At 39.8% G+C, this 11,655-nt stretch overlaps 2 protein-coding genes across 2 annotated transcripts; one reads left to right on the plus strand and one right to left on the minus strand.

Annotated features, from left to right (window-relative positions):
• LOC124998829 (transmembrane protein 272-like) lies at window positions 1-2,806 on the minus strand. Its single transcript, XM_047573411.1, has 5 exons — window positions 2,095-2,806; window positions 1,580-1,672; window positions 756-806; window positions 474-668; window positions 1-384 (listed from the first exon to the last, which is right to left on the minus strand). Exons 1-5 carry the CDS (start codon window positions 2,099-2,101, stop codon window positions 167-169), a joined length of 564 nt encoding a protein of 187 aa, XP_047429367.1. The 5' UTR covers window positions 2,102-2,806; the 3' UTR covers window positions 1-166.
• A 1,733-nt stretch (window positions 2,807-4,539) lies between these two features.
• tm4sf5 (transmembrane 4 L six family member 5) lies at window positions 4,540-11,090 on the plus strand. The gene is made up of 5 exons (XM_047573398.1): window positions 4,540-4,836; window positions 5,995-6,075; window positions 7,422-7,564; window positions 8,637-8,829; window positions 10,777-11,090. The coding sequence occupies exons 1-5, from the start codon at window positions 4,663-4,665 to the stop codon at window positions 10,792-10,794; spliced, it is 609 nt and encodes a 202-aa protein (XP_047429354.1). The 5' UTR covers window positions 4,540-4,662; the 3' UTR covers window positions 10,795-11,090.
• Window positions 11,091-11,655: the final 565 nt, after the last annotated feature.

Genomic DNA, 11,655 nt, shown 5'->3' on the forward strand with positions numbered 1-11,655 from the left:
CTCTCCGGTTCTGTGTATTTACTTTGATTTGAAACAGATTACAAAATAAAAGCAGAGATCCAGAAAGATATTTACAGCATTGATTTCTACGTGATAATAAAGGCACATTTGCACAGTAAAATGAAGCTATGAATTTGACCACAGTCATCACTGCTCCATCAGTGTCTCAGACTTGTCCATAAAAGTCTGTGTTGGATGGCACAGGAGTCATCACCACATAGAACATGATTCCTTTGCAGAAGCTGGGAAAGAGGACTCCAAGCCCAACGCTCTCAAAAACAGCATTCCAGAAAGCAAATGTGTACAAGGTCTTATTACAATAAAGACCGTCTGCAGAGGTGGGATCATAGTTTGGCTGGTACACTGAGAGGACCCACACATCACCTACAAGGGACGAGAACATTAAGAAGTTAATTAGCGACTCTTTGGGTAGTTTATAAAACCATATAGGATCTTAGAAGTAAAAGACTGACCCAGCAGGATCCATATGAAAATAAACAGGCCTATTAAACCTTGCAGTACGGCTTTACAGCCCCTGGGGTTCTCCCGTGGATGAAAGTCACAGGGTAAGGTCACAAATGGTATGTTGATCAGAGTGATCAAAGCCAGCCCTAACAGATAGTTGGGGATGTTGGGTTGCTGAGGGCAGTCTTTGAAATACACAACACCTGCAAAGAGACGATGGGTTAAGAAAGAGCTGCTGACGACTGAAAGGCAATGAATTAAGATATATTGAGGAAAGAAAGAGTACTCACCAAAGATGACTCGAGCCACTGTAAGGACACAGCACACAACTACAGCACCAACTAGAAGGGCACGAGGGAAAACATTTGTTGTTTTAATTATCAGCCATGTATGTAACATTTAAAATATGTTCTTTAGACACACTTTACAACTTTTTATGAAAAGTTCTATGCAAATAAATGTTATGATAATATCACTTATCACATACAATGTTTTTAGAAGTTTCCTGTCAAACAGGAAGCTAGGGGAGTCCAGTGTCCTCTGATTGGTTAGTAATCTGCCTGAGCAAGCTCCGCCCACCAATCTGCATCAGCTGTAACCAGGGAAGCTAGATATGCAGATTTTACTGAGGAAGCAGAAACTAGCTGGTGAAGGAAATAGGCTGGCAGAGGGAGAGATTTCAAAATCTGAGATAGCTTTCACTGGATGTACGGTTAGTACAAGTGCAGGATGAGTCATCAACCCTTTTGTTTAAAATTACAAGCTCTAAAGAATATCTACAAAACCACTGTTTGTTTCAGGCTAGAGACTGGGGCATAGATGACATAAAGTGCAAGACTCTGGTTTGATTTGATTTCATGGACACGTTAGTGCTCATGGAGGTTACTGTTTAGTTGGTTTTAAAGACGCTGGTGTGGACAGATGAACACAGGATACACAATACAACTGAACATCAACAAAAGCTACAACCTCCAAAGTCACTCTGTCTCTGTAAAACACCTGAACAAATCCTAACATCATAACCTTCATGCATGTCGATTTATTGTACACCAGTTGTATCAGCCTTGATTAACCTGTGATTATTATATTATTATATATACAGTATACTACTCACCAGTCAGTCTTGGGGACGTGGGCGGTGGGGGTCGGACCTGAAACCTCCAAACTGTACCCACAGTTATTGCCACAGGTTGGCCTGCAGATGGGGCTAAAGAGAAATTATAGATACAGCCTCATTGTTTTATTGACTTCACATCCCAAAGTGAAACTGAAGGAAAAAGTTTCTGCTGTCGCTTGAAGTTAAATAGTCGTCTCATATATAATGTATACTTGAGTTATTTGGATAGTTGACATGACATATTTATATCATATATTACTATCAAATGAATGCCACATTTTCCTCATCATAGGTTAAATCATTAAAAAATAAATGATTGCAGTGCAGATCAGTACTCTGTAATGTAGAGGAATACTGACGTGCTCTCTGATCAGTACTCTATCATAAAAGTCATGCTATGACACAGTATTAAATATTATTTGAGAGAAATAGGAGCTTGCTTTGCTTGTATTTACCATCCACCACCTAAAACGCCAGATAAGTTATATGTAAATACACAGGAGCAGACTTACCTGCCATTCTTATGAATGTTGATCCTGTCTCTGAATGCGCCGTCAGATGACTTTACCACTGCACTTAAACAACTTAGACCAATGATTGGGGATTTCCACCGTCTAATGTTTTGGTGTGTGGCTGGCACCAAATCAGTTTGAGAGGGCCGACTTTCAGCGAGATGGCACGTCGTGTCATCACACCATCATGTCAATAATGCAGCGAAAGTAAAAGCAAAAGATACCGTATGTTGTTGTCACAGATCAAGAACATAGTTAAAGAGGTCAAGTTTTAACCACAATAAGAGGATTAAGAAGCTAAACACGTTTGTGCAGAAAACACTGAACAGAATGTAAATACTATTGCATTAGGAGAATAAAAAATACACTATCACACTATTAATAACAGCATCTCCTAAACTGCTGGGTTCAGGCCACTGCTTTTCAAATAATCGCGTGCCAGTGTTTCATGAGCTGTGATCAACCCACGAGTCAAGGTGTGCTGCAGGGGTCTGGGCTGTGTGTGCAGTTTCGTTGACTAATTGTGTAATAAAAAAGTGGAAATAAAAAAAAAGAGGGGACATACTTTCATTTCAGAATAAAAGTTGAAGCCTTCACAGCTCAACACGAGGAATTATTGAAAAAATAAACAGTGGTATGTTGACTTTCTGCATGAGTGCTGATTTGTTTGAATTCTTAATTAAAGAAGGATGGCCTAACGCAATGACCATCTGGTCATAATCAGTAACAGTTATTATCTTGCCATCATGCCTCCTGTCAGTGGGCGTCTTATATTAGTGAGCATTCTGTCCAATAAGTGGACGTTAGAAGCAGCAGGTCAGTACTTATGAATGGAAGGAATTAAGAGAAATAAACCAGCGTCAGGGTCTGGGGTGGCCACGGGTCACTGATGCTTGTGGGGAACGAAGCGTGATCATGTGGTCCGATCCCATACTTTGAGATACCTCAAACTGCTGAAAACAGACAATGTGGGTTGTTATACAAAGACGTCAGAAGACACAGTGCATCATGGTTTGCATCTCATGTTATTAGTGTGGTCATGAATTTCATGCTTTCTGGTCTTTCCTAAAAGGGCATTTTGAACCTCCAGTTTTTATAAACTTCAATTCGAACAAGGACCAGAGGGCGGGAGCACATTACAGCAGTTATAAAACAGCTGAGTTGGCTCTCTGTGCATTTCAGGATCTATTTTAAGGGTCTTTTAGTAGTTTTTAAGTGTCTTAATGGTATTGGGCATTCAGTAATCATGGCTCGTGGCTGTGGAACAGCCTGCCGGAGAACCTCAGGGCCACAGAGACTGCTGATGCTTTTAAAAAGAGGCCCAAGACTCATCTTTTTAATCAGGCTTTACATGATTGTAATTCTTCTTTAATTCTACTTCATCACAATCTTTATTTATGTTATTAGTGTTTTATATTACTTATTTTAATACTAATAATTTATTCCACTGTTCTAGATTATTTTAAAAATAAAAAAGTGCTTCTTTATTTACATTTATAACCTTTTTTTATTAGATAAAGAGTGTTTAAAATTATTTATAGATTTTACGTTTTTAATTTTTTTTTAATTTCTAACTACATTTTATTTTTTTTTAGTTCTCCACTGTTTCCTCGTGGGGGCCTGCCACGTTTGGTGCTGTCAGGTGGATCCCTTCAGCCTGGGTGGTTGGACGCTCTGCACTTCTATGTGTGGTGTCCGCTTGTCTGCCTGGATCGGGGTGATCTGACGCCCCCTATGGTCAAGTGGCTGATAATGAACTCCAAATAATCTGACAGGTTCTCTATTGTACTGTATAGCACAATACAAACGGGTGGCCGCAGGTGTGAGTGCGGAGGTTGTACCCCACCCTTCGCTCAGTCACAGCTGGGTTACATCCCCCCACGCGTCCCTCTAGAGGACAAGCGGTCACAGAGGATGAGAATGAGTATAAAAAAGCAAATGTTTGCATGTGGGGAATAATTCACATACTGCAATCAGTTACTTTGGATTCTGTATCTTATTAAGATAAACTGTGGGCCGAGCCCTCTCTAGTGTTTACAATAGGCTATAAATAGAATGGACTGATAACATCATCAGCAGGTATCAAAGGGCGTCCAACGGCACGATGGGGGCCCCCTGCACAAACACGAATACACACAGATACGCCCCCACTCTCTAGGTTCTGTTCGGGTTTCGTGTTTGCTCTGTGTAACGTCGCTTACTTAAATAATCTAATTTTCTGCACCTCCTCTTCATCTTTATCCGGGACCTGAATAAGAGCAGACATGCTGCTCCGATATCAGTCTGCCGACGCCTACACCAAGGCTTGGCCTCCGTTCCCTCTTCTCCTCCCCACTGCAGTTGTGTCACTGGTTGTGTTTGACTTTCACCACCGTCAGCATCTCTCTCTCTCTCTCTCCCTCTCTCTCACACACACACCTCCTGTTGTTTTTTTTTTCTTTTGGTGTCACACACCTTTTCACTGACTTCCTTTTGACTCCGGGAGGGTGAGCGAGACAGAAGAAGAAGAAGAAGAAGAAGAAGAAAGGAGAGCAGCCAAACAAGAGGAACAATAGAGAAGCTAAAAGCATGTGCTGTACGGGAAAGTGTGCCCGCCTGGTGGGCCTGATCCTGCTGCCTTCAGCCTTCATCTGCATGATCTCCAACCTGCTGCTGTTCTTCCCCGACGGGCAGAGTCTGGACAATGACCACATCTCCCTCCAGGTCTGGCTCATGGGGGGGCTCATCGGAGGAGGACTCTTTGTGAGTAGTCTACGTACACGTACATACGCACAATTCTGGTTTGATGCTTTACAGTTTGTTTTCACTGGGGTTTTAAGTCATTAACTCAGGCTTAAGTAAGCTAGTAAAATCATATCACGCGGTTTTATAGAGTTTTATTGGCCGTTATTATTACTCTAAGGCCACCTTTAGACATATAACAGAATTTTATTTTAGTTCTTCTGAAGGTTTATCTGGATCTTTTCACCGTTTAGTTTAGTCTCTAGGTTGGTCTCACAGATTAGACAAACGATAAACAATCCACACATGAAAAGGGAGCTCAACATTAAGTTGTCTCTGTTTAATGTAATGACCGTTCAACTTTTAAAACACTAAATACCAAAGTCAGCCGAAGCACAAATGAGCTTCGACGACTCCTTAATAAAGAAAGATATATTTATATGTCTAATACGTTAAAATAAAGAAAGAAAATACAGTACTTTATACTTTTACCATCCTCACATGGGAAGGTTTTACACAAATAACAAAAATATACTGATATTATAAAATATGTAGATGCGTAGACTGATATTATATAATTATTAAGCTGTAGTCTATAAAAGACAAAACTAAACTTGATCAGAAAATAATGGCAGAATTCAAGTTACACATTCATACTTTTGTGTAATACTTAATAAACTTACTTAGTCATTTTGTTAATGTCCGAAATTTACTTTTTTACACTTTGGTACGGCTCCTCTCTTTATTATGACACCATGGTTGAATGTGTTTACGCAGTGTTTCCACTGACTCTATCTTGACATTTGTAATAAAACAATAATTAATTCATATAATAAAAGTAATTGATAATGGCTCAGAGCGACCTTTGAGTCGGGGTAGGACACGCTTTTGTCATCGTGATCGTGCGCCTTGGAACAGGGAGCAGGATGTTTGATCTCACTCCTCTCACAATGGGAGGAGACACAACCCGGTGGGACGAGAGAGTAAAACTCACAAATATTCACAAATATTTGCTTTAAGAGATAAGCGCATATGCACATATTGTGCATATGCTACACACACTGCACGTGTGCATATATGCAGACGCTAACCTACACATTTTAAATGCTCTAGTAGTTGATGATTGTATTTCAAACACCTTGCGCCCATTGAAAACACCTTTTTCACACAACTTTTCAGATGCTGTGTCCGAGCTGCTCGGCTATCAGAGCCGGGGGCAAGGGTTGCTGTGGAACAGGTTGCTGTGGCAACCGCTGCCGGGTGAGTCGAGCTGTTTTGAAGATTTACATGTACCCCACGTGACATCATTGGTACGGGACTGATAATGACGAGTGGTAAAAGGTGATGGCGGGGGAGATGCAGTATCAAGGACCAAAGGACAAACCTCATATGGACAGAGGCGTCATGTTCATATAGGCTTATGTTTATCGCACCCTTTTATGGTGTACTTGTGCTCTTTTGCAGTAACTATTTGAAGACATCATGTTTTGCGGAAGTGCAGCTCTTTATCTTAAATCCTATAAACCACTTCTCCTTATTAACCATGAGCTACACAGCTAATCAGAGAGTTATGGAGCCATTCACTCTAGTTCAGGTTAGTCACTTCAAGAAGAATTACAGTAGCGGATTAACTTCACCGATCAAGGCAACACAACTTCATTGTTATGAGCCATACACAACAGTCTTCAATTTAAAATTGAAATATCACCCAAGTAAATAAAAACACAAAACTGTCCATTGTGTTAGAGTTGATCAATAGCTTTCTGCCATGAGTGCTTTAGCGCATTTTTTGAAGGAAATAAATAGTCCACAAACCTGTTTTTTGAAGTATTTCTGCTGTACTTGACTTTTGTTTGAGTAGAGATTTTATTTTTTTTAGTGGTTAATTTAATTCATTCACTTTTCTGTAATATTTGTCCACTGGAACCTATCCCAGCTGTCTTCAGGTACGAGGCAGGGTAAACCCTGGACAGGTCTATCACAGGACTAACGCGTAAACAGCCATTCACACTCACACCTACAGCCAATTTAGAATCAACAATTAACCTTAACTAGCATCTTACCATTTCACACCACTTATATCTCATCCTACTGGAAATCCATCTTCCTAGCATCTCCACTATTTACCCATGTTTTACTGCGTCTTTGGTTTTACACCTTTACTACACGTGAAGTTTATTAGAAGAGTGTATGTCAGGTAGAAAAATGTCTCTGAGTCTGATCCAGTTCGTTTGTTTTTAGCCTCCGTGGCTACAGTTTGCTGCGCCTGCTTACGTTTCTCATCTGGTAGCCTGAGATGTCAAACTATTATTGGGCGACGTATGCAGCATTTTACAGGTTCAGTTCACAAGCAGATCATGGTGACATATTGTAATTTCATGCATTCATATAAAAAATATATAACATATCGTTCCATTGAATCTCCCACTAATGAAGCCAGGTTGTTTGTGAGTGTGTCAGTCTGTTAAGGTGTATGTGTGATTCCTATAAAAACGTAGGAGGAAGAAGAAGAAGAAGAAGAAGTCTACTTTTAGAGCTGCAAAGATGCCAGAAATACACATTTTTTCTGGAGACAACCTAATATTGTATTTTCATTTCTCATTCAGATGCTGAGCTCGGTCTTCTCGTCTGCCTTCGGCCTGATTGGAGCGATTTACTGCACCAGTGTGGCCTCAGCCGGTCTGGCTATTGGACCCAAGTGCCAGCTGGTCAATGGTAACTGGGAGTACCCCTTTGAAAACCTCGGCACGTGAGTATTTCGTTCGTCATTTCCATTCAAATGTTCTTTTCCTGGGTACGCACTTCAACGGAGATGTCAGTCAATGACTAAAAAAGAGCCCTCATTAATATTCTGCCGCCTTGAGCAGCAAAAAAAAAAAAAAAGCAAACAAAAAAACAATACATATATATTTCCATTTGTAGTTCTTCCTTTTTTTGTAATTTCTTTTTCTCATCATTTACATTTCATTTCCTTTTTAAACTTTGACAAGTAGAATACAGTCAGTTCTCCATCATAAACTATATAGATATGCAATATTCTTAAAATCCAGTAGGGGGCACACAGAGCCAAGAAGAATTTTACCTTTTGTGTCACCCTTGTACACTTTTAACACTGAATCTATGAAATAGAAAAGATCTAGATCAAGGGATCTAGTATTTGAAAATGTAAACCGTTGCAAACAATCATTCAAAGACTTACAAACGTAGAGAAGCTGTTATCTTGATCCACTCAGTGGATCAGTGGTTGGCCAATGCTCAAAGGATGACGGCGCCACTGAGGCACTCCACAAGCTTTGACAGTCCACTTTTAGAGGTGCCACCACAAGGAGGGAACCAAGTTTCATTACACAATGAGCTGTGGATTATTAATATTCAACCTCAGCTTCCTCCACAATCCCTCAGGTTCTCCTTTTTGGTTTCTGTTTTCTAAGTGGGCTCCGGTTTACTGTCTCCTCTGTTACTTTAGTCATGCCATATTTCCAACAGTGCTGACTTGAAAAACGAGAAGCGATCCTCTCAGATCACGAGACATACTGTACAGCGGCTCTGAGAACGTTGAAGGAGAAGAAACTTCTAGAGTTTTCAAGCGCTTTCACTTGAAACAAATACATCTCAATTTAAGACAAATGAATCTAGATACATCGTTTCAAAATAAGAAAGCAAATACTGTATGAATGTCATTTTGTTTCCACTTTCCCTCCCCTTTATATTTTCCATTTGAGTCATCACTTGTTCCATTCACCTCAGACTTGGCCTGTTGTGCTGTTTGTGTGCGTCCTGTGCATTGCTTATGCTCTACTGCTGTTCTTCCTCGCGCACAGGGGCAATGGCAGCTACCTTGTAAACCAAACGCTGTGGACGACCTGTGTGTTCCCCAATAACGCTGTGCTGTGGCACGTGGTTCTGTTCTCCATACTGCTGGCCATGGGCGTGCTGCAGCTGGTGCTCTGCAGCATCCAGGTGATCAACGGCTGTGTGGGATGCATCTGCGGAGACTGTCGGGACAGCAAAGATGTAGGTGAACAAATCCTGAAACTGGAGAAAAAAAAAGAAAAGACAAACGGGCAAGGGATATAATGGATTAAATATTTGCATAACGATCAGTTTTCCTGAGCCTCAAAGGTTGCGTGGGTTATAAAAAGGGAAAGCCATAAAACCATAAACAACTGTATCAAACAGGACCAACACTGTGAAGCAATATTTTCTGTACCGAGTGGTTTGGATGTTGGAAGTGAGCCAGATGTTCCGAGCAGCTCTATGAATGGCTCGACATTTTAGTGGCTTCCTTGCATTGCTTTAGCGCAGTGTTGGTTGCGACTGTTTTTCTATCGGGTCGGCCAGTTTAGGGGAAACAGGAAAGAGAAAGTTTGATCCAGTGTTGATAATGTGTGGACTGGGAAGTGGGTAGATTACCCACAGTTATGCTAATCAACAGAAAAAATGTCCTCACTGATTAGAGGAACTGCGCCCATTAAAGCAATAGTTTGACATTTTGATAAATACTTTAACTTTACAGGCGCTGGTCGGTGGATATTGTTATTTTGGACAGGGCCAGGCTAACTGTTTCCACTTTTTCATCTTTTTGCTTAGCCAGGATAATTTTAAAGGGACATCCATTTAATCTTTGTGTTAATCTTAAATTCATTGTCTACCATAGTCCGTATGAGGTTTACCATCCAAGAGCTAGTATCATCCTTTCATCTCTAAAAGTAAATATATTGTTATTTTCTAGCCTACAATTTAAAATCTTTCGCAGCTCTTTTCAACACATCATATTATTTATTTAACTAAGTCTATAAAAAAATTGTGGGGATTTGGTTAGTTTTAAACAGAAACTTGCTAGTTTTAATTTTTATGCTATGCTAAACTACCTGGCTGCTCGTCAACAAAGCCAACAACTTTACAAATTATTCAGAACTATTTCTTTAAATTATTGTAGCTTTGTAGACTTAAGCCTACAGTGATATAAAATTGTACTTTTCGTAAGTATCTAACACTACATTTTTGACATAACAGACTATATGTGGCTAATTTATTTAAGTGTATAGCAAGCACTTTTGAACATGTTAGTTATTGTCGTCTCTGTTCATCTTTGCAATTAACTGACTATCCTCATACCCCAGACTATTTCTTTAAACTAATTCTTACCGTACTTGCTTTAAAAAAACTATTTAGTTTGAAGCTACACAATAAGGCCTACAACTATGTAAGTTGTCTAAGTCTAAAGCTCAGTTTTAAACAAAGTATAAATAGCTTGTTTAACTCAGTGTGGCAACAACTTGAGAGGAGTCAGTTACCTTAGGACAGAGACACTTAAGCTGTTTCCCCCAGTTTTCTGTCGTTCATGTTCGACTAAGCTAATCAGCTGATAGTGTTAGCTTCATAGTTACAGTGTAGCGTGAAATCCATTTAATTTTCTGTTTTCTCTGACCAAAGAAGCGAACAAGTCCTTTAACATGCAATAGGTGACAGTGAAAACTGTAACATAAATATTTAAAATCAGACAAAGAGATGAGATTAAACCCCCTGATTGTCAAATTTGAGTTATCTTAAATGATGTCCTATTTGATATAAATCAGCTGAAAATTAACATGTTTACTTATAAACTGTAAGTAATCTAATAGCTTGGCAGGATTTGCGAAAAGTGTCAAATGGAGACATGCTTACATGTACTTTTCTATACAAGTTAAAGGTTAATCTTGGATTTAGCACATGGTTGAATGTATAGCGATGAGAGTTGAAAGAATGTTACCTTTCTGCATTCACAGCAAACACTGTAAGACACTGTGTACCAAAGTGATAACTTAGCCAGGAAATGTAGACACATCCGCATGTTAACTGTATCAACAAAAGTCTACACATTACCATCAGTTGCACATTTATTAACAGCCCTTTCGGTCACCAGACAGCTCGCCTTCTATCTAAAATGTAAATAAACATGTGACCTCTGTCCCGTCGCAGGATGACAGCGGACTGTGAAAGTGAGGACGATGATCCTGCTCTAACCTGCTTCACAAGGGCCAGGGACGCATCTCTTCATCTGTCCAGCAAAATATCTGTGAAGAAGATCTTTTGATACCCATTGATACCTTTACTTCTGTCTTTCATCTTTCTTTTATGTTCTGTTATTTGGGGAGATTCAATTTTATGCATATTGTTTGAGATGCATTGGCTGTAAATAATTCTGAATTAATAAGAGTTTCCCTGCTGAAGGCCTGTATAGAACATATTTGCACTAAATCTCACAAAATAATAAAAGCTACGCTTTAATCAAATCTTAAGTCCCATCTTGTTTTTAGCCAGGCGGGTTGCATTTTGATCTCACTGGTGTACTTTCAAAGGGCAGTTTAGTTCATTTCTGGGTGCTAGTCAATAACAAACCCAGTTGTGTTTCATAAAATGTCAGACAAACAAGACGTGCTTAATTAAACAAATGTGACTGACTGTAGCAACACAACTGAATTTCCATGATATTCTGATACAAAAAAGGAAGAGAATCAAGCAAAGCAGGAAGGACGAAGTAATTTACATGGTTTGTTGATCACTGTCATACTGATTACCAGGAAACTAGGCAGGAAGACAAAAAAAAAAAAACCTGGGACACTACCCTACACAACCAAAAAGTGGAAAACAGATATATATGCACAGGGTCACTGATAAGGTGGTTAGAAACAGGTGAGGTGAGTGCGGCAGACAGGTGATGAGCACAGACTGAAAGAATGAGGACCTCTGGTGGGCAGAAAGGGTGATAACAAAACAGGAAACTAGCTAGCAGTTATGATGACACCCAGATAAGATTACCAGTAAGCCTCAGCAGTCATCAAGAGCTATTGTCATGTT

Source organism: Mugil cephalus, chromosome 1 (assembly GCF_022458985.1).
Source record: "Mugil cephalus isolate CIBA_MC_2020 chromosome 1, CIBA_Mcephalus_1.1, whole genome shotgun sequence".
Classification (NCBI taxonomy): domain Eukaryota; kingdom Metazoa; phylum Chordata; class Actinopteri; order Mugiliformes; family Mugilidae; genus Mugil; species Mugil cephalus.

Excerpts from the sequence above, each read along its gene's own strand:
- LOC124998829 (XM_047573411.1), bottom strand. Across the intron at positions 807-1,579 it reads CACGTCCCCAAGACTGACTG|TTGGTGCTGTAGTTGTGTGC; the intron begins GTGAGTAGTATA and ends GTGCCCTTCTAG. Across the intron at positions 385-473 it reads TTTCATATGGATCCTGCTGG|GTGATGTGTGGGTCCTCTCA; the intron begins GTCAGTCTTTTA and ends CGTCCCTTGTAG.
- tm4sf5 (XM_047573398.1), top strand. The coding sequence starts at position 4,663 with ATGTGCTGTACGGGAAAGTGTGCCCGCCTGGTGGGCCTGATCCTGCTG. Across the intron at positions 4,837-5,994 it reads TCATCGGAGGAGGACTCTTT|ATGCTGTGTCCGAGCTGCTC; the intron begins GTGAGTAGTCTA and ends ACAACTTTTCAG. Across the intron at positions 7,565-8,636 it reads CCCTTTGAAAACCTCGGCAC|GGGCAATGGCAGCTACCTTG; the intron begins GTGAGTATTTCG and ends CCTCGCGCACAG.